Consider the following 21697-nt stretch of genomic DNA (forward strand, 5'->3'; position numbering starts at 1 on the left):
AGGGAATCACACGGACACTCCATTAGGTACACCGCCATTTTCAAGTGTACCTAATAACAGGCCACTTTATTAGGGAAATATCATGGTCAAAGGTCACAGGTGTCAAGCTCCAGTCCTCGAGTGGCCGCGTTCCAATATGTTTTACAAGGGTTAGAGTTAGCTATTTGATCTATGACGTCTAATTATGTTTTAATTGGCGAATGTAAAAACAAGGAATAAAACACCAAAGTTTTAAGATAAATGTTTATTTAAAAATAATACTACAAATAATATCAAAAGTAAATTTCAAACCAGCAATCTAATGTGAAATTGCAGTAGATATATTGGATAACAATATTTCGGCGTATAGATGCATGTACATCTGCCTCACAGTTTAAAAAGTTGTCTTTGGATTCCACCTCGGGCCCTCCCTGTGTGGAGTTGGCATGTTCTCCCCATGCATGGGTTTTCTCCAGGCACATGCACGGTAGGCTGATGGAGCACTGGCAACGGCTTGATGGTGTCTCTCGCCTCGTGCCGGATGACCGCTGGGATAGGCTCCAGTACGCCGAAGCCCATTATAACACGTTCACTCAAAACAAACACTGTACTGAATTGATTTATTTATTGCAAGACTGTATTGTTGAAGTATAAATGTGTAAACACCAAGCAGATCAAATCTGAAACGACACTGTTACAAAATTCGCTCTTGAAACACAGGATATTGTACTCATAGTTTTCTTTTGTGTGTGCTCAGTGACGACGCAATCACTCATGGTGGCTTTCACACGAATGCCCGCTGGATCCGACGCTCAGATAGGACATCTGCCATTTTCCAGCGCTTCCTTAGCTCCCTTCAGGGTCTCGCGCTTCACACATTTCCAGTAGCCAGAGATGCCATTCTGTGGATGCACCTGTATATGTTTATCACATAAAACAAAGCAAGAACTCTTGGAAAATGCCACGTCGACTAGCAAAGAGGATAAGAATATAAGTCTTCGGACTCTGATATTCAACGTATCAATGTGTGTTATTTAACGTGGTCGTGACTTCTTTTTTCTAGAGCATGGGAACCTACCTTGAGCCCACGCAGCACTCTGTCCTTCATCACTCCGATGAATTCTTTGTGGCTCAAGCAGTTGTCGCCGTCCATGTCAAAGAGCTTAAACACAGTGTCCAACACGTTCTCAGACAGGTCGTGGCCTGTGGCTATCCTTACGGCCCGCTTGAACTGGGCTGTTTTCAGAAGATGGGGAAAAAAAAGAAAAAAAATGGCCATCATCTCCCTTGCTGTGTCTTCTAGCTGGACAAGTGATCTTTACCCATTCCCACAGGACGGTTGGCTTCACTGATCATCTTCATGGAAAAAGCAAAATCCTCCAGGTTGTTTGTGAACAGGCAGAAGGCTTTGAACTCCTCAAATGTGATGCTCTGCAGAGGGCAATGAGTATGTTGCAATTGACAGCCAAAGAGAGACCAATTCGGCTGCGAGCGTACCTGACCAGCAGGGATCCTCTTCCTCATGTTTTCCCAGTAGACCTCATTGTCTTCCTCATTGGTATAATGGAGCAGCCACTCTGCAAAGTCCTCCCGCCGCATGGTATCCATTCCTTTGGAGAACTGCAGGAACTCCATCTCCTGAACCTCAGCCTGTAGGTCCTCCATGAACCTAAGAGATGGACAAAGCGTTCCGGATCGCTAACAGAACTCTGACAGTGTATCAAGCAAAGTGAGTGGGTGTCCCATTACTTTTGAAATTGTTGATACTGTAGCTTGTTTTGCCCGTTCTTTCCAAAAAAGTAAGCCTGCAGCGTCGTGTTCACTTGGTCACTGTCCTCAATTGCTATCTGCAAGAGTCCAACATTTTAGTACATCAACAATTTTTGGAAAATAAATAAATAAATAAATAAAAATTTCACCTCTGTGTCATCCTTTGAAATGTTCCTTTTACTGTTTCCAATGATTTTCTTAAGCTGAAAAAAAAAAAAAAAAAAAAATGATGACTCGCTTTCAAAAACGAAATCAAATCATACTAGCTGCTGAAGAGGAAAAAAAGAAAACATGCACTTCTAATCTTGGAAAGCAGTCTCTTTGTACAACTGCAAAAAAAGAAAGGCTTACAGAGGAAGTCAAGTGAAGAATTCACATGCTTACGCAGGACACGGGAATATTGAAAGGAATGCACTAAAGAGAACTGCTGAGTCATGCTACACAGATGCAAATGGGACCTGGAATAGTTGTGGTCCCCTCACCTTCCAACTGCGGCAGCATCAAGCAGCGTGTGACATTTAAGCCCACAAAAAAAAATCCACTTGTGAGGAAGACTATTAAAATACACGTTGTAGTACAACTGCCATTTTGTTTTACCTTCATAAACTCCTTTTTGTCCACATGCTCGTTGCCATCCACGTCGAGCATTTTGAACGCGATGTGAAATCCCGTGCGTGGCTCTGCAAACACAAAGCAGCAGATAAGCTGAGTCATTAGAATGTATCATTGAAAATATCTTGAGGAAATCGTGATTAGCATAAAATGACGGTTCAGGCGGTGTTTTAGTCATTTACTTACTTGTCAGAATAGTCAGCAAGAACAGGTATTCTGTGTAGGATATCAAACCTGCATAATGACAACATGTCACAATTCTAAATGAAAAATACAATCAAATAATAGAAGTACATTCGGGCAAGAAGCCTATTCAGCTTACCGTTGTCTCCCCAAAGTCTGAACAAAGTATTGCCAGGCCAAGCTTTGGAAGCAGCGACTGTCATCCGTTCCACTTCCTACAAAGATGTCAGACAGTTTTTATCCCTGAACTTACTTAGCTACCCACCCAAAGTGGGGAAACTCCACTTACCTTTTTTGTTAAGACTCTCTTCTGGAGCTTTCCTACAGCACGGGGAAAAATACCAATAATAAATATGTGGTTTATTGTTTTGTAAAGTGTAACATCAATAAATGCAAGCTTACGATCAACATTCTCCAGCATGACCGAGTAGAGGAAGTCTCTCGGTGTCATGTAGGGCTCTTCCTGATAGACAATTGAGGCAAACTGGATGAAACGCCTCTTTCGGCCTGACATTTGGGGGGCTGCGGTCTCCTGAAATCACGCCAAAATGTTCACGTATTATTTCAACTATTAGTATTATTTGAACTTGTATGTTGTGTGTCCAACAAGCTTTGACGCACACACCAAACATGATCCTGTTACCACAACAAAGGAGGGAGGGTCGCTACTTTGGAACGTAAAAGGGTTAACAATCGCGTTAGTCCTTTTAATACGGACTTTGACGTTGTCACAAGCGATGCACAATAGAAGTATGCAACAGTCATTTAAAACAGGTCATGCATTATTATGCACAACAATTTGCGTCCGTCCATGACACTCACCTTTTGCTCTTCCGCGTGAACGACGGCGAGAGGAATGCTTTTGTTTACGTGGTATTGGTAACCTATGAACCCAGTTGCGACGGCTGTGCCACAGACGACAGCTCGGCGCCATGTTAAAGCTCGAAAAGAACTATAAGAACGCGACCCCCTGACAGCGTTCCTCAACAAGAAGGTAACTTTTCCAACGAAGGCCATTTTCTCTCTGGGTTGGGCGTAGTGTTGGCTCGTGAGTGAACGATTCGTTCAAAGAGAAAGAATCTTTTCAGTGAACGAGAGTGAACGAATCACTTCCTAAAGTGATTCGTTCTTTTTTTCCTTTCATATATAACTTCAACCAGTAGGTGGCAGTAATACTCATTGAAGCTGATGCTACCTCGCCATAAAACATCAAGGAAGAAGAAAATCAGCCAATCAGCAGCGCCAGTGAGCGTTAGATGGAGGAGGGACTTTACGAGTCAGTGACGTAACTTCCCGTTCACGAACGAATTGTGAATCACCAATAAACGAATCACTCAGTGAGTGAATCACTCACTTCTTGATACCTCAGCGAATCATGAAGCAGTATTAAAAAAGCAAAATGAAAAAAAAAAAAAAAACAAGTCACAAACTTTATGCAGAAGTGAGAGAAAATCGACAAAGTACAGCCCGTGGGCAAGGTCGGGTCCCGAACCATGGTTCCATCGTGTAAGAGGCAATGACGTTAACCACTCGACCAAAGACTCGTGTCCATAGCAGTGACAAAAGAGCAACCAACGTTCACCTCAAGACTGAAAAGTGCCTTCAAAAACCTAAGTGCCACTTTGCCCACCTCCTACCCAGCCCAAATTCAGTCTGACCAATCAAAGCGCAGAAGCAGTATTTAACAAGCAAAATGAAAAAAAAAAAAAAAAGTCACAAACTTTATGCAGAAGTGACAGAAAATCAACTAAACTAAACACTAAACTAAACACTAAACTAAACACTAAACTAAACAAACACTAAACTAAACACTAAACTAAACACTAAACTAAACACTAAACTAAACACTAAACTAAAAACACAACACTAAACACAACACTAAACTAAACACTAAACACTAAACTAAACACTAAACTAAACACTAAACTAAACACTAAACTAAACACTAAACTAAACACTAAACACAACACTAAACTAAACACTAAACACAACACTAAACTAAACACTAAACACAACACTAAACACAACACTAAACACTAAACACAACACTAAACTAAACACTAAACACAACACTAAACTAAACACTAAACTAAACACTAAACTAAACACTAAACTAAACACTAAACTAAACACTAAACTAAACACTAAACTAAACACTAAACTAAAGACTAAACACTAAACACTAAACTAAACACTAAACTAAACACTAAACTAAACACTAAACTAAACTAAACACTAAACTAAACTAAACACTAAACTAAACACTAAACACAAAACTAAACACTAAACTAAACACTAAACTAAAACACTAAACTAAACACTAAACTAAACACTAAAAACAAAACAAAACAAAAAAACAAAAACAAAAAAACATACAATACAATACATACAATACAATACCATACAATACAATACATACAATACAATACAAACAAAACAAAAAAAACAAAACAAAAAACACAACAAAACAAACAATACATACAAATCTTGGGATTTCCTGGGTTGAGCTGGATGAAGTGGCTGGAGAGAGGGAAGTCTGGGAGTCCCTCCTAAAGCTGCTGCCGCCGCAATCCGACCTCCGGATGAGCGGTGGATGGCTGGGTTGCTGGATGGATGGGTGGATGGATGGGTGGATGGATGGATGGATGGATTGGGTGGATGGATGGAGTGGGTGGGTGGATGGATGGAGTGGGTGGGTGGGTGGATGGATGGATTGGGTGGGTGGGTGGATGGATGGATGGATGGATGGATGGATGGGTGGATGGGTAGACTTAGAACACATACAATACACTGCCATACGCTACCATACACACAATGCATACAATACAATACATACAATACAATACCATACAATATCATACCATACTATATGCTCTGCATCTGGGAGTTACAATTATAGACATTGAGTAGAGTGGCAATGGCATGATATTTTTGCAACTATTACACATACCAACTCCAGTTTTATATTTAAAATATGTATACAATTATCAGTATATTGTAATGAGTTATAATAATTACAAAAGTATCCGAATTATAATCATTTAATTTTATCATCCATCAACTCACTCAAAAATGTCGGCATGAATCGAGCAGTCGACTAAACGGGAGAAAATCACGCTCGCATAACGGAAGGCGGGCGGGCGCCATCTTGGAATAGGTTTGAACATGACGTAACAAATTCGTCACATTCATCAGTTTGCATAACACGGAAATAGCACACTATATGTAATGCAACATTGTTAATTTGACGAAACAAAACGCCAAAGAGATTTGAAATACTGTAGCGGCAAAACGACAGTCGCGGTGGCCGGGACGAGTGTTTAAAGATTTTCAAGATATTTGTTTGCATCAAACAAACAAGGCGTCCGTCGTGAGAAACGGCAATGAACGACAAACATTTGATAGCTTACCCGAGAAACCGCCACACGGTCGGTGGCGCCTGCATTTGATAACTCGCCTTGAATCCTGCAACAAACAAACAAGGCGTCCGTCGTGAGAAACGCCAATGAACGACAAACATTTCCTAGCATGTTAGCTTACCTGAGAAACGGCCCGCTGCGCGGGTGATTGCACCGGTATTTGACAACTTCCCTTGAGCACACCTGTCCCCAATTCACCCGAAGACATGACGTCACATCCGTCAATTCAAATCTTCCTCGCCTGCTCGTCCAATGGTGCTTTGCACACTAGCGTACCACGTGACAGGCCACTTCACGCGCGGGCGGTTGCACCTCAAGACTGAAAAGTGCCTAAGTGCCACTTTGCCCGCCTCCTACCTCTGCCCAAATTCAGTCTGACCAATCACAGCGCAACTGAAATTGGCTTGACCACGCCCACCTTTCCGACAGGCAAGACTGAAACCTGTCTTCAAAAAAAAAAAAGAAAGTCACACACTTTATGCAGAAGTGAGAGAAAATCGACAAAGCACAGCCCGTGGGTAAGGTCGGGTCCCGAACCATGGTTCCACCGTGTTAGAGGCAATGACGTTAACCACTCGACCAAAGACCCGTGTCCATGGTAGTGACACAAGGGCAACCAACGCTCACCTCAAGACTGAAAACCCTTCAAAATAGTGTTGGCTCGTGAGTGAACGATTCGTTCAAAAAGATTCTAAAGATTCAGTTCACCTAAAAGAACTGGAATGCACATCACTACTTGGGGAGCTTCCGTAGTTGGTCTTTTAGCAGGCCCCGCCCACCTCCACATTGGGTCACGTGACTAGCAGCTATTTACATACAATAAAATAAAGTATGAAAACGTTATTTAAAAACACACACAAAATCATACATACACAAGACCAATGCCGCTGGAACGACCTGGACTAAAGGAAGACATCCGTTTAAATTTGGTCAATTTTAAGAAATAAGGAAATCATGAATATTAAAAGAGGATTTTTTTTTTTAAATGGCAATATTTTTTCATTTTTACATAGCTTGGAAATGTATTATGATGGAGGAGTTTACAGGTGCAGGCCGGAGGGGGCTCGGCCCAAAGGAAATTAACAGATGGAAATATTTAAAAACACTTGAGGTCACCATTAGATTCAGATTTATCATATATATACACGTATATAAATTAAATTTCCTTGAAGGGGATTTACACTGTACATGAAAGTATTTGTAACACCATCATCAGTATCTATAAAAACCTTCAGAGGGGAAAGAAGACAATAGCAAAGTGAAGGGATGGACTGATTTTATACATCACCATATTTCATATTTCCACAGACAGATATAATTTTGATGTAATTCGATTCAATAAACAAATCATAATGTTAATGTACATTCTTGAAGCATACATCAAGTTGTGCAGGACTTGTGCCATAATGTATACACGTCTGATCATTTATTTTTTATGGAACAGTCGCCCACCACCCTGCCCGGCCCCCCCTTGCTGGCACTACAGTGCTAACAAAAGTTCCACGAGCCTTTTTTTAAATTTAATTTATTTTTTAAACTCTCATACGTTTCACCCATTCAGTAACATTTTTTTAAAACTATATATTGGAGGAAATTCGACCTTTTAATTACTATTTAAAAAAAGCTGCAAGTGCAGCATCGATAAGTTCGTGCTCTACTCTTTTATTGTACATAGAGAGACAACTAGGGGTACAAACTTTGAAATAAAACCCCCCTTAAATTGATTTCCGATTGAGGTCTGCAGTGGAATTTGAATTATTGGAGTGTTTTACTGGTGGAGTTCAAATGTACAAATGGATGCGAGATTCGTTCAACTCGCAAGAAGAGAAATGTGTTGTGTCTGAAAATCCCAGGACTCCAATTTTGCTTTCAAACTACTCAGCTAACTGATCATATCTTACAAATAATAATAAATAAAACTAAATAAAAATAATAAAGAGTCTAGTGTGAGCAGAAATGTCTTCACCAGAATATCTTTTAGGACTGCAAGAGGCGCTGGAGTCATGACACCTGTGACCTTTTGAGTAGGAAACATTTAAATGTGTCATGTGAGTAGAACTGCAGATCATACAGTACACAATGTGTCCACATATTCAATGTCATGTTAGCATCAGCAAGTTCGGAGGTTTATTCATGTCTTAGCAGCAGGTTTGAATGTAAAGTAACAAAGACATACATACACACTTTAAGACAATCAATGAAGGAAACAAAGTTTGCATTTTTTTTTTTTTTATCAGTCACAGTTTGTGCTGTCTCTTCAGGTGTGTTGCTCAAAACATGGTGGAAAGGACGGGGGGAGAGAAAAAAAAAAAAGAAGTCCCCAGCGTGCTTCATAAAAGTGATGGAGAGCAAACATGGATTGGAGCAACTACATCCACATTGTAATATTGTCGCTCCCGCATGAATGATAAAACGCTGTATTGCAATGACAATTCAATAATCACCAGTCTTCTTTAGTGCTCTTTCATCAATCCGTATGACATGGCACTTATGTTGAGTGAGTGACAGGAAGATAACATTCACATCGTAAAATCTTTTCTCATTTGAATAATTTGAAGGCTGCAGAAGGACACTGCACACATTGTCACTACATTCCTCATGTGGTGTCCCAATACTACTGAATTGGAAAGTATCTCTTGGTGTTTACAAACAAAGGAAGACTCTTATTTATATATATTTTTTTTCTTCAAGGGGCAATGATGATAAGATGGACCACTTCATCTCAACATTTACACCATGCCACAATCCAGCTTTAGTGGATGACTTATTTGCGCAGGTTGTGTCAAAATGGCCGCATTTCTATCCTTTTCTTCCCAAAGATGTAAAAGAATGAAGACACGGGCAACAAACAGTATCTGACAGAACCCTGTGCTTGCCATCAATAATTTCTTGATTAACACGTGTTGCTAATACATACATTGAACACACCTCTCACAAACACACTGACAACTCAATCAACTAGATGGTCTCATTTGGGCTGTGGGCCAATATAGCAAACAGAAGAATATAAAAATACAAGCATATTTGGAGTATTTCCTGTTGCTTTTCCCTGGTAAACGTGGCTCATACGACTAGATATCGGTGTACTTATATACGCTATGTAATTCATTAGAGACTTCTAATTTGCATACTTTCCTTTAAATGTCATGTTTTTATTAGAGTGGATTAATATAAATGTTTTGCTTTAACCCATTTCACTTTAGTGTACTGTTTTATTAGCGCACAGGGTTTATTGATATACACACAAAGATATATACAATTCATGACTTCAAATAGATTTGCAATTGAGCTCGCTGTTGACAAGCTGCTCTTCAAAATAAAACGGTACACAGCTTCTCCCTCACTTTCGGCTTTTTACAATTCTTCAGACACAATGGTACATTCTGTGTGTGTGTGTGTGTGTGTGTCGGGGGGGGGGGATACTGTCGATGATAAGAAATAAAGAGAGTTTCTCATCATTCAAGGAGGAGTCATTTGGAAGTGTGGATGGAAGACAAACCTACTTTGTGAGTATGATTGCAAAAATGTTTCCTCACATGAAATTATTGCAATTTTCTCCAAATGAACATAAAAAAGTCAAACAAGTGCACTAAGAGACTATTAGATTTCATGCAGTGTTCAGATTTTGTGTACAAAGGCATTATGTCAAATAGTGTCACCGTGAGCATTTCATAGACAGCTCCCTTTCTTTTTTGTTTTTGTTGTTGTTGACATGGACGGAAAAAATCATTTGTATTTAACGACATCCCAAAAAAAGATAGGTGGCTAACACCAGCATTCCGTTATAATAACATGATCTATGATTACCATGTGATGGGTGGGGTAACACGTCTTCAAGATTCCGTACTGTATGTTTTGAAGTATCTAAGGTGCAAGACGGGGGGGGGGGGGGGGGGGGGGGACCATGAGAAATCATATCAAATCATCACATTTGCAACTAACTTCATTTTCTTTGATCTCTCACTACAAGAGCGAAGAACTTAAAAAAGTATATTGCTTCAAAAGTTTAGAATTATTGTGAACAATTCTTTTTCAGGTGGGTCTCGACTGACAGACAGACAGACCGACAGACAGACCGACAGACATGGTGTAATCAGTCACTGAAACATATGAATCCAATAGATGAAACAATGGCAACCCCCCACCACTAGGTGGCGCAGAGCAAGCACCGCTGCACTGCTTTGGGTTTTGGGGAGGTTGGCTGGGAGATGGATGGATGAGTTAGGATGATAACCTTGTCCACGGGAGGGCGGTAGGTAACCTCATTGTGTTCCAACTCTGCAAACATGCTTCCTTCCCATTCATACAAGCAACCAGCAATGAATTGTCAGCAAGACTCTTTCTTCATTTGCTCTTTCCAGATGTGCTGGAGCCCCCCGCCCCGCCCTCCAGCTTGTCAGCGATTTCAGACGTGTCTAACTTGTCGGAGCCGTCCCCTTTCTCTGACCTCTCCTTTTCGGATCGCTCCTCGCCCACGAGCTCCGATCTCTCGGACCTGGCGTCGGCGTCGCCTTCGGACCTCTCCTTCCTCTCCGAACGGTCATGGTCCATGCCCGATGTGCCGGGTTTGTCCCACTTGGCCATGGCCTCGTGCTCAGCTATACAGGTGGTGATGTTGGAAGTCCAAGCCTTCAGATCCTCCTGCAGAGAAAGCAAGCAAGCCACATGAGCGGTTTACTTTCCCATATGACCTTTTTGGGGGGGCTTACTAATTCAATCAAATGAACAAAATATGCATTGAGCTGGAGATTTGCAGTAACAATGTATTATAAATATTATTATAAATGTTATAAATATTAACAAGTTATATGGTTCATTTTTGCTTTATTGAGAGGAATTACAGACGCATTCATATTTCAACTCTGCCTCAAAAATCCATCATATCATTTTTTTTTAGATTTAGTTGACCTCAAAAGTGGCACGTTAAAATCTCACAAAAAAGATAAAGATCAAAATTTGCCTTCCCATAAATCTTGATAAATGCTCTTACCTCATCTTTTGCATGGAATACTAATAAATTATTTCCATCGTTGACTCTGAGAGAAAAGAAAAACAGAGGCAGTCCGTTTCTCATGCTTTATAAAGAATTCAAGTTAAAGGAGCAATATCTTGGCTAAATCATCTTTTTGGAGCTTTGAGTCATGTTAAAATGAAAGTCCTCACCAAAACATTCTCTCATCTTGGAGCATTCCTTGCTCATGCCTCCTCTTTAAGCAGCAGCATCCGAGAAAACAACCGCCTCCTCACTTTGTGATGTCACAAAGTGAGGAGCCACCCCCATACTAACTAAACACCCCCCACTTTCTCAAGGTATCTGTCCATCATTAATATGCCTATAGTTAATTGTGGAAAGCTTCAAATAGAATGATAGAGCTCCTTTAACAGATCTCAATGTATGACAAGACACCATCATCATCTATCTTACTGAAGAATGAAGACGTTCTTCTTTTTCTTGTATCCCAAAGAAGGATCAAAAGAGCAGTTGGAAAGGTCAACCGATGGCTCTCCGTTATATGTTGTGTTGTGATTCCTGGCGTCCTTGTAGAAGGTCAGCTTGCCCTCTTTCAGCACGCAATAGACATTCACCCAGGATTTGCTGAGAAAGATAGAAGATTTGCTTTTATATTCACTTTATCGTTAAGATGAGTTCCATACCTGGTGGGGCTTCTCTGCTGAGCTTCCAGATCAGAGCTGGTGGCCTTTTTGCGATACAGGAATCCTTCATTGTGTGCTGTGTGCGACGGCGGCTGGGGCGTCGTCGGGGCGCCGGTGGCCGGAGCCGATCGAGAGCGCCGACTTTCCTCGGGTTCTTTCGGGCGGGGCCTCCTCCTGGGTTTGGGTCGGTCTCGAGCGCGAGGGCGACCGTCAAAGCGTGTGACTGGAGCTGAGAGGCTGCTCGGAGGACGATAAGGTTCTCCTCTGGCCTGATGAAGCACATTTCAGAAAATGACACACACAAGGAACTTGCAGCGAGCATTCTGCTTCATTGTAACTTACATGGGCTGCTTCTCGCTCCTGGACTTGTTCTACGATTTCTGCCATTGTAGATCTCTTTTCCCTGCAGTGATAGAGGACAACGTGAGTCGGCCATGAAGAGAGGATTTTTTTATTTTAATATTGTTGGAACCCAAACAAATGTCTTGTACTTTTTCCGCAAAAGCAAACAATTTTTTTTTTTTACATGTGCAGATTAAAATAAAAAAAATGTGAAAAATATAATAAAATAAATGTAAAGGGAGTTGGAGTGCTGCTATAATGACTGACTTCAATGTCACACTGACAGTGACTGTTGAACTGTAATGTTAAAGAGTGAGGTCACACAGAGCCCAGGGCATTTTCAAAATTCAATTTTCTTTTTTTTCTTTTAGTCATGCCTTACATTTGTGTGTTAAAGCAAAGGCACGGTGAGAATCTGCCCAGGGGTGGCTTGGACTAAGCTTTGGTATTTTTCCAGACATCTCCAAGGACACACTTCTATTTTGCCATAGCTCAAGATAGTGGCGGGAAATCGGCTATCAGCGAAAATCCGTCAGGTCTGACCAGTCGACTTACCCTGAGCGTTTGTCAGAGCCATCTTTAACAGAACCCTCCAGGTCACTGGAGTCTTGTTGGTGCAGCCTCTGCTTGCCGCTCCCCTCCTGCTCACTAGACGACTGCCTCTCCAAGCGTCTCCGGTAGCGTTCCTGGCGCACGATCATGGGAAGCTCATTCAGCCTGGCTTGGATCTCCTGCTCGCTGGACGTCTGTCTCCCCAGTTTGTATTCCCTCTCTCGTCTCAGGTGGTCCATCTGAGGGTCTGAGCGGCTGCCCCGGGGATCCCTCTGGAGACGGCCGTGGAGTAGGTCCAGTCCTGATTCTGGGCCCATGGTGTCTGCCATGGGGATATCGCCGTACTGTTCCCGCTGGACTCGACTGGCCTCTAGGAGGGGGTTGACAGCCTTGTGGATGTGATTGATCCCGGGTTGCATGAAGTCAGCTTTCAAGTGTTGCCACGCGTAAGCCATTTTCGGGTCCATGATTCCACCGCTAGGCGCCAGGTATCCCGAACTGCCCAGACTTCCGCTGCTGTAGTGATTTTGTGCCAGATAGCCCGAGCTACCCATTCCTCCTCCACTGGTGTGATAATTCTGAGCGATAAATCCTGAACTCCCTAAATGTGGCTGCGGGGCCAAATATCCTGAACTCCCTAAACTTGGATGTTGTCCCAAGTATCCTGAACTCCCCATATTTTGAGGTTGTGTCAAGTAACCGGAGCTTCCCATATTTTGTTGCGTCAAGTAACCGGAACTTCCCATATTGGGCTGCTGGAGGAAGCCAGGAATGGCTCCACCGCTTTGCTCCTGAGCCAGGTTCCCCGAACTTCCTAAGCGCCCGCCGCCCGGATGGCTTTGCATGGCATAGCCGCCGCCGCCGCCGGAGCTGCCCACGCAAGCCGCAGACAGTCCGAAGTAGCCAGAGTTCTCAGCACCATCACTTGTTTGGTTGTTTATCACATGGTGAGCGGAAGTGTCTTGTCCTCCACACTTGGAAGTCAGCACTGAAAAAGCAGAGTCACTCCCACCTCCAATGGCTTGATGGTTCATCCCAAGATATGAGGGGTTCACCAATTTTCCACTACCCTGCGGCTCCAAACTGTGATAGCCCGATCCGTTTATGACCGGCTTGTAGCTGACGAGCGACGAGGACAACCTCGGGGTCGGGGCGGCCGGTTCCACGCTGGTCTGTAAGGGTGCGGCTTCTATTTGGGCGTGGACCGTCTGCCTCATGAACGACGGAGTCGAACCGAACGAGGAACCGCCGCCGGGAGTCAGGCAAGATAGCGGGAACATCCTTCGACTGGACAGCGGCGTCTTTTTGTCTTCCTCTTTTTTCTTCTCAGCCTGAAAAATGACGTGGTCATAGCTCATTTGGTTTTTTTTTTTTCTGGTGGAATCAAACTAACTGAACAACTTACTGCGGAAAGCTGGCGGAGAGAGCTGAAACGTTCTTTCCAGGTTACAGCAGCTTTGCGGAAGGCTTCGTGGCGAAGGATGAGCTGCTCCACCTCGTCGCTTTGGGCTGGGGTCTGTCCCCCCTCTGGCTGCTTGGAGGTGATTGGAGGCTCCTTTGCCTTCAGCCAGGCTTCGGCCCTTACTGTCTCTTGGGCAAACTGGAATCTCTCATGTTCTGAAGAAGATGAGACGCCACAATTGCCATCATGCTTCATTGATCTAACATTGTGTTGTATGGAGAAGCAAGCTACTGACTGCGTTGCAAGCGTTCCTGGTGTTTGTCCCACTTCTCAACAAGATCCTTCTGCTTGGCCAGAAGGGCATCCAACTTCTCTTTAATCTGCAAAACGTATGATTAGATGACTTGAGCGCTTGTGTGCTTATGTCATTGATTTTGTTCCATCGCCTGACCTCCTCCGACGCAGGGTTGCCAGCGGCTATGAGGATCTTGCCGAGATCGGCGCACTGCTGGATGGTTTTGCTGCGGCCGTCTATTTTAACTTTCTGCTCGTGGTGTTGTTTCATCATCACCTCCAATGCGGTCAAATCCCTGAAAGGAGAAAAGGATGTCGAATGACACATTTGACATACAAACAGTGGACAAGATCTTACCTGGGCTCGTCCCATCCAATTTGGCCCATGATGCCTTCCATCCACATGAGATTTTCGCGCACCACTGAGAAGAACTGCACCTTGTCTGTCACGGAGGTGACCTGGACACGACTGGCCTCGCAAGAGCTTAACAGCTCCTTCCAAGCTCCCATCACTTCGTGCTCTTTGACCATAATGGCCTCGGCCTTTTCGCCAGCGTAAATAGTACGCAGCTGCGCGGCGTTCTCCTGGAGTTGTCGTACCTGAACCGAGACAGAAAAAAAAAGCTAAGTCCACTAAAACCAGAATGATAAATGATGGTTTATAGAAGAGACGCTAGGACTTGCCTGTGTCACTAACAGTTGAAGGGCATGCTCAAACGAGTGCATAAGTCTCTGCAGGGTGGCTGGATTGGTGATGTTGGCTTGGCATGCCCTCACCTCTGGCAGCTGCTTCATCTTCCCTGCAATCTGTGCCAAAACCTACAATGCCAGACAGAAGCGCTTTCAAAATATCAGCCAGACAAAAAAAAAACAAAAAACAAAACCCCCCCCCACACACACACCTCTTTGCAGTCAGTGAAGAACTTGTGGAGCTGGTGGGATGCGGCCAGCATCTGTCTACGGGTCTCCATCAACTCCAGGAGGTCGGCCCAGGATTCGTTCAGTCCATCCTTCCATTCAGCGATGGTTGCTGCATCCGAATGCCCGCAGTCGATCATTTCGTTCACCATTTTGTTAACCTGCTCCATCCGCTGCTGACCAACGCTGTTTGTTTCCGAGGCAAATTTGGTAAACTTTTCTTGAAGTGCCTGGGGGGCGGGGGGGGAATAAATCGATCAATCAATCAATCAATCAATGCTTGGCAACGTATTGCCTATTCCCCGTTTCTCACCGTAACATGCTCCAGGTCTTGGCCAAGATCGGTGGAACTTGCTACAGCCTCACGCTCGGTGATCCATTTCTCTAATTCCTCCACGTCCTTGTTGAGCTGATAAAGCCAGTACTGCTGCTCCAGCTTGACCTTCCGGTGCTCCACCATGTCTTTCAAAGACACGTACAGTCTGTCTATGTGGGACTGCTGCTTGGTGATTTGCTCACTGAGGAAAGACAACAAATTCAGTAAAGGTCTGTCCGATAGGTGAAGAGAAAGTCAAAGGATGAGTCATGTCACACCTCTCTGGGTGTCCGAGCTCGAGCAGCTGCTGGCATTGCTGCGAGAGCATCCCCACGGTCTCTGCATACGTTTCCACCGTCTGCTCTAGAGCCAGGTGAGTCTTCAACAATTGCAGGGTACTCGCCTCGTCCTAAAAAACAGGAGCAGAAAAGCGGCTGAAGTGTACTCACGTGGCGTGGCGTGGCGGCTTTACAAATCATTTGACAGACTCCCGGCATTGTCCGTACTGTGCCTTTTTCGTCATTGGCCTGCTGGAGTTTTTGACCTGACAACCAGGACTCCACTTTGGCTGCCTCGCTGTAGTATTGTTGAGCCTGGAGTGCAGCATCCAGAATGACACATCTCCTTTCCAGCTCCAACTGCAACACCTCCCAAAGCTGCCGCACATGGCCGGCCCCTTCACGCACAAACTCCACTTCGGGAGTGCGGAGCGATGCAATAATTCCCGCTCGGTCCAGAACCTCCTCAACGCGAGCTCGCCGCCCTGTCAGCTCCCTCTGGAGAGTCTGGAGAAGAAAAAAAAGAATCTCAGGTAAATCTCAAGAGCGGTTTGTATAAAAATGTGTCTTTGTGATAGTCACCTGGTTCTTTTTGACGTGCTGCTGCACACTCTGAAGATTATTTCCATATTCCTTACATGATGCCAGCGGAAGCCTCTCTTGAATCCAAAGCTATCAAATAATAAAAAGGAGATTAGCAATATTTCCAAATGAGAAGATTAGAAGCCAACCCACCATCTCGTCTTCCAGGTCTTGAGCCACTTGGTGCATCTCTTTGGAAGCCAGCAGGATGCGGCGTCTCTCCTTCAGGGGTTCAATAAGGCGAACAATGCGGGTCTCCACCATGCCTGACTGCTCCGCGCCCTCCTTGTCACCCGCCATCAGAGCTCGCTGGGGAAGGCAAACGCCCTGCAAGCTCCCCAGTTCCTCAACATCCTTGTAAATGTCACCAAACTGAGACTCCATAGCCTATACCAAAAGGAAGCAGTCCACTTTTAGTTACAGCAAAGGTTCAATATTTCTTATTGGTGTACTCGCCTGGAATTTCTGGAGCTGCTCATTGAAGGTGGGCAGATGATGCGCCTGCTCGAGTTGGGGGGGCTGGCGCTCCAAGTGGGAGAGCTGGTCGTCCAGGTCCGAGTAGCTTTTCACCGCTGGCTCCGGCTTGTTGTTTTCAAAGAGCTGCCGAGCCTTGGCTTTAGTTGTGCTCTCCAAGTCAGACCAGCACTCCCTGATCTCTTCCAGCTTCTGCTGCACCACTGTGCGCAACTCGGGCTTCTCCTGGATCAGCCCCTGGCCCTCCTAAGAAAAACAGCAATCATTGTTAAAAAAAAAAAGTTGATTCAAATCATTGCAGTGAGTCTTAAGAGTGAATATGCATTATGTGGATGATTGTCATTTCTTGGCTGGGTGACTCGGAGTTTCACTCCATTAATGTCAGCCGTGGCTTCAAGGGATGCTTCTTATAGGATGAGCCACTGCCACACTCACGACAACATATGGAGAAGATGAACACTGGAAAAATCTCATTATATCATTCAAAACATAGCACGAGAGCTGATGAACCATTGTCATATGCAATTGTTTGGCCAGGGAGGAAAAAAAAAAAAAGACGCAGTAGCTACATCAATTTGCTTCTGCGGCCAAAAATAAGATGGAATAACACAGCGACCCCCTGCTTGCAGAGACGCAGGCAATGGAGCAAACTTTGGCCTCGGGCTGACCTACAAATCGTGCATGGTAAGTCTAATACACCTTGTTGTGTCCTGTATCTGGGCTTTTTTCTCGCAACATGACCAATTCTGAATCAAAAGATGCAGCATGATCAATGCAGCGGGCGTTTTCTTGCTAGCACAAGCTTATCAACTTCTTGACAGGAAACATTGATTCCATCCACTAAAGAGTGAGAGATGAACATTTTTCATTTAACAGTCTTGGTGAAACTTTGCAATGGGAATTTAGGCTGAACTGCATTGGTTTATTTGTGAATAGTGCTTTATGATTTTGCAGGTTCAAATTGATACACCAACTGTTTTTATGCAGCATTATTTTCCTCAATATCAAAATAAGAGTTCATTCTGAGAGAGAGATTCCCATCTCCCTCTAAAAGCGCCATCAATAAAACAAGCTTGATTACATTACAGTACAAAAATACTTTCTATTGGTACAGTATGCGCATCTTAACCATTGGCGGTGCAAATGCATAAGAGAAAAAAGATGATAGTATATTTTCTTATACTTTGTACAACATCACATTCTGAAGAGGAATATAACAATTTGCAACACACTGATAAAAATGTTTGCATTATTCAGGAGCTTTCCAAACTCAAAAGAGCATTCCGGCAGTATATATTCTTTTTTTATTATTATTTATTTTTATTAAATCTAAAATTCCTTTGACGTATACTACATGCAGCTCATCTGATACATTACCAAACAGTAGTAGGGCTTGTCTTCAAGGACCATGGATATAATTAGTTACATCACTATCTCATGAATATTTCATCATGGAGACAACAGTAAATTCATGTATAAAGATCATTACAGTCAATGGAAGCAAGTTAATGATTCAACTAAACACAACGTCGGCCGGCACGTTGTGGGTGAAACGAAAATGCATTTGTATTTCACAATATCGTCCGAGATTAGATTGTATCTGATTTTTGCATTCTTTTATTCTTCTAATACAGGCAAATAACTGTATGTATGTTATGAAGCCTTTTGATTGGAAAGTGTCAAATAAGCTAAAAGCTCTTCAGTGCATATATTCTCAAAAGAGATCATCATCCACCGGGAAGTAGCAAAATATTTTGCAACACGTCCAATGCTAACTTGGCTAATTTACATGTCAATAGCCCACTTTAGCAGAGGACACGTAGCTTGGTGGCAAAGTAGGTAACGGCGTTTTTGTCTTCAACAAATCCCGCCTTTCTATACGAGCGAGGAAAAAATGAAGATTATCTCTATTGATCACTGCTGCCGTGAACGTCGTGTCCCCAAAATCAACTGTGAGCTGAACGGGCTGACGCAATTGTGCTTCTTTTTTTTTTTTTTTTTAACAATGCTGCACGAGAGGCCAAAGCCATGGTGTCACCTGTGAATGTGAAAAGCAAACATTGCTAACCTTGAGAATGTTATTCAGGATGCCCGCCGCCTTTGCCCAGAAAAAAGGCGATGATCAATGAGTGACGACGAGTCTCCCAATTTGGGCTAGCTTCAACTTAGACGTGCATTCTCATTCTGGTGGCATGCACGCACGCACGCACACATGACACTTCCACCTCACCATGTGACCTCTCTCTCTCCATCCTGCATCATGGCTCGCTCGCATGTCCTCACCTGTTCTATCTTGGCCAGCCATTCCTTGTTCCGGGCCAGTTCTGCCATGAAGGCCTGGTGCTTCAGCCACTTCCTGTGTAGCTTTTGAGCCTCATCTCGCGCCGTGTCTCGGGCCATAAGCATCTTCTCTTCACCCTCTGTCCCGGTCGCTCAGCTAGGGGAGACAAAAATAGCCACCATCAGGAGGCCAACGCTTGAGCCGGCCCTTTCCCTCAGGACGTCCTGCTTGCTTCTTCTACGCACGAGCCACCCTGCTCTCCCCCGGCTCTGCAGGGGCCTGGGTACCTGTGCTCTCACCACCCACCCCCACCAGACACTCTTTTTCTGGAGGGGGGAAGAAGGGAAGAAAAAAAAAAAAAAAAAATCAAGATAAGCACCTCAGCAGTGGTAGCAATGGAAGCACTCCAGCCCTTGGTTTGGATGGCCCAGGGTCCTCATGCCCTACTACTTCATCCGTCTTGCGGTCCTGATGCTGCAGTGCCTGCTAGCCAGGAAAGGCAAAAACAACCAGCAAAAAACAAGGAAATGAGCCAATAGCAATGCTGCTGAGGAGTGTCACACACATCCACGATAGCTTGCCGGTGGCCACTTGTCTTCTAGCCTCAAAATGTCAATTAAAATCCAAGGGATGAGAGAAGATGTAGCCACAGAGAAATCTCCCCAGCCGGCGCAAACCTGATCATCCAGCACTTGCTAGTCCTGGTCAATCTATAGTCCTGTCTAGTGAAGCAGTAGACGGGAGGAGGATGAGGAGGAGGAGGAGGAGGAGGAGGAAGAGTTGGAGTGGGAGGAGCAGGGAGAAGAGGATGCAGAGGCAGTGCAGAGGAGGCAGGAGAACATAAGCTATCTGCTCTTGAAATGCATCATTGCTACCGCGCCAATGATGCATGCTGACGCGAGACGGCAGACAACATTCTCGCTTCGCTTCGCCTCGCCGTCCTCCCGCTAGCCGAGCAGCTCCAGCGCCGTTGGCGCATGCTGCTGCAGTCCTACCTCTCAGCAACCAATGCTCTGTGTGGGTGCATACGTGTGTGTGTGTGTGAGTGTGTGTGTGCGTGTGCATGTGTGTGTGTGCAATCACAATCAGCACTGCAGTGCCAGAGCAGCAAGGGAGAGAGAAGGAGGGAGGGAGGGAGGGAGAGAGAGGCAGGGCGATAGGGAGAGGCAGGCAGGAAGAGGGAATATAAAAGGGGGAAAATGAGGGAAGAGGTAAAAGATGTTGGGAGGTAGTGATGTGCTGATGAAAGACAGAATGGAGGAAAGAGCCTACGTCACCCTTCAGTGTCACCAGAGACATTTCTCTGCACTAGAAAATGACTGCACTCGGGAGCAGGAGCAGGAGCAGGAGCAGGAGCAGAAGGAGCAAGAGCAGGATTTGGGATGGAGGAGGGGTCATTGTAAAGCAGTCAATGAGAGGGAGGTTGCATGCACACACGGGCAGCTGACTGATTTGGATCAGTGCTCACTCTGCTGCTGCTTGAAGACAGTCTGCAATGGGGGGAGAGCCCCCCCCCCCGCCCCCCCACACACACACACTCTTACAAATCCAAAACAAAAATCAGTGTGTGCTGTAATTTCAGGCCAGGGCGTGAAAACGCCTCACATTAAATACATTTATTTAAATTCATCCAGGGCATTTTTTACAAATGTATTTTTTTCTAATTTTGCACTGTTTATTCATTTCATTTTTTTACTATTTATTTTATAAAATTAAGAGAGAATTATTTTAGAACTATGTCCATGTGTTTATGGGTCATAAATCAGTGAGTTTAATAGGTTAGGGAAACCAGATGCAGCACAAACTTTCTTTATTGTGGAAAAAGGGAAGTGACAGAGTTTAAGTAGGGGAACCGGAAGCAGATGTTGGTGATGACCTGATGAGGAACAAAAGTCAGGCAATGAGCGCTGATAACTATGGGGCGTGGCTGTGAGTGTCATTGACGGGGCGCTGACCATGGTGCTGAAACTGGACTGACCAGTGTACTGAAGGAGCAGAAACGTACACGCAAATTTTTTTGGCAGAGCGTAACGTCACGTAACCAAACCTTGAAACCTCCAGTCTGCGGAGAGTCCACAACTTTTATTTTAGTCAAGTAGAACTTGAGGTCTTTTGCAGATGGTACATACCAAACACGTTTTGTAGCCCACTTACACCATCTAGTGGGAAAAAATACTTCTTACACCAAGTGGTGGTGAACTGGCATCAAATTTTTTTTCATATCGTTTTTTAATATTTGCTCAAAGTATGTCAATCATTAAAAAAAACATGCATTTGCACAGCCATTTTAAATATTGTGTGGGAACGAGCAGTTAACCTTGACCACATGTTCCGACACTGCGAATGGGCCCTTTAATGATAACCCAGTGTAATGACTGACTTCTCTGCGGAAAGAATGTCTAACGGACATACATCTCTACCTTTGAGAACTTTTTTCAATGCAAAGCTTCCGAAGTGCAAAAGGAGTAGAAAGAACCCATGGTGTCTTCATTGCCATGTGCAACCAAATCAAACAATCACTGCCCTCGCATTTGCACTTTTCCTCCAGTAAATCGAGCCGGAATGATTCATAACGTGATTGAGGAAGCATGGCTGCATTCCTTTGCAGAGGAAACGGTTAGACGTGTCATGACATCAGAT

General features: G+C 44.1%; 2 protein-coding genes and 1 long non-coding RNA gene across 6 annotated transcripts; 1 reads left to right on the forward strand and 2 right to left on the reverse strand.

Moving 5' to 3' along the window:
* Positions 1-590: 590 nt before the first annotated feature.
* Positions 591-3654, reverse strand: micu2 (mitochondrial calcium uptake 2). 2 transcript variants are annotated; one of them, XM_049742024.1, is made up of 12 exons: positions 3367-3654; positions 2947-3076; positions 2834-2865; positions 2684-2759; positions 2548-2595; positions 2347-2429; positions 1899-1952; positions 1729-1826; positions 1477-1648; positions 1302-1410; positions 1058-1215; positions 591-881 (listed from the first exon to the last, which is right to left on the reverse strand). In XM_049742024.1, exons 1-12 carry the CDS (start codon positions 3559-3561, stop codon positions 792-794), a joined length of 1245 nt encoding a protein of 414 aa, XP_049597981.1. In that variant the 5' UTR covers positions 3562-3654; the 3' UTR covers positions 591-791. The 2 variants fall into 2 exon arrangements, with proteins under 2 accessions (XP_049597981.1, XP_049597980.1); XM_049742023.1 differs by having other exon boundaries at positions 591-893.
* Positions 3655-6673: 3019 nt separating this feature from the next.
* Positions 6674-8465, forward strand: LOC137840963 (uncharacterized). The gene is made up of 2 exons (XR_011088198.1): positions 6674-8011; positions 8225-8465. It is a non-coding gene; the product is annotated as an uncharacterized lncRNA (long non-coding RNA).
* Positions 8068-20163, reverse strand: sptbn4a (spectrin, beta, non-erythrocytic 4a). 3 transcript variants are annotated; one of them, XM_049742020.2, is made up of 20 exons: positions 19437-20152; positions 19060-19213; positions 16759-17022; positions 16456-16689; positions 16303-16392; positions 15949-16227; positions 15721-15851; positions 15440-15644; positions 15111-15356; positions 14893-15027; positions 14567-14808; positions 14366-14504; positions 14210-14294; positions 13918-14129; positions 12516-13843; positions 11961-12021; positions 11619-11887; positions 11389-11559; positions 10954-10999; positions 8068-10604 (listed from the first exon to the last, which is right to left on the reverse strand). In XM_049742020.2, exons 2-20 carry the CDS (start codon positions 19180-19182, stop codon positions 10308-10310), a joined length of 4557 nt encoding a protein of 1518 aa, XP_049597977.1. In that variant the 5' UTR covers positions 19183-19213; positions 19437-20152; the 3' UTR covers positions 8068-10307. The 3 variants fall into 3 exon arrangements, with proteins under 3 accessions (XP_049597977.1, XP_049597978.1, XP_049597979.1); XM_049742021.2 differs by lacking the exon at positions 19437-20152 and having other exon boundaries at positions 19060-19423; XM_049742022.2 differs by lacking the exons at positions 8068-10604; positions 10954-10999; positions 11389-11559; ... (4 more) ...; positions 14210-14294; positions 14366-14504 and having other exon boundaries at positions 14563-14808; positions 19437-20163.
* Positions 20164-21697: the final 1534 nt, after the last annotated feature.

Source organism: Syngnathus scovelli, chromosome 15 (assembly GCF_024217435.2).
Source record: "Syngnathus scovelli strain Florida chromosome 15, RoL_Ssco_1.2, whole genome shotgun sequence".
In the NCBI taxonomy this organism is placed as follows: domain Eukaryota; kingdom Metazoa; phylum Chordata; class Actinopteri; order Syngnathiformes; family Syngnathidae; genus Syngnathus; species Syngnathus scovelli.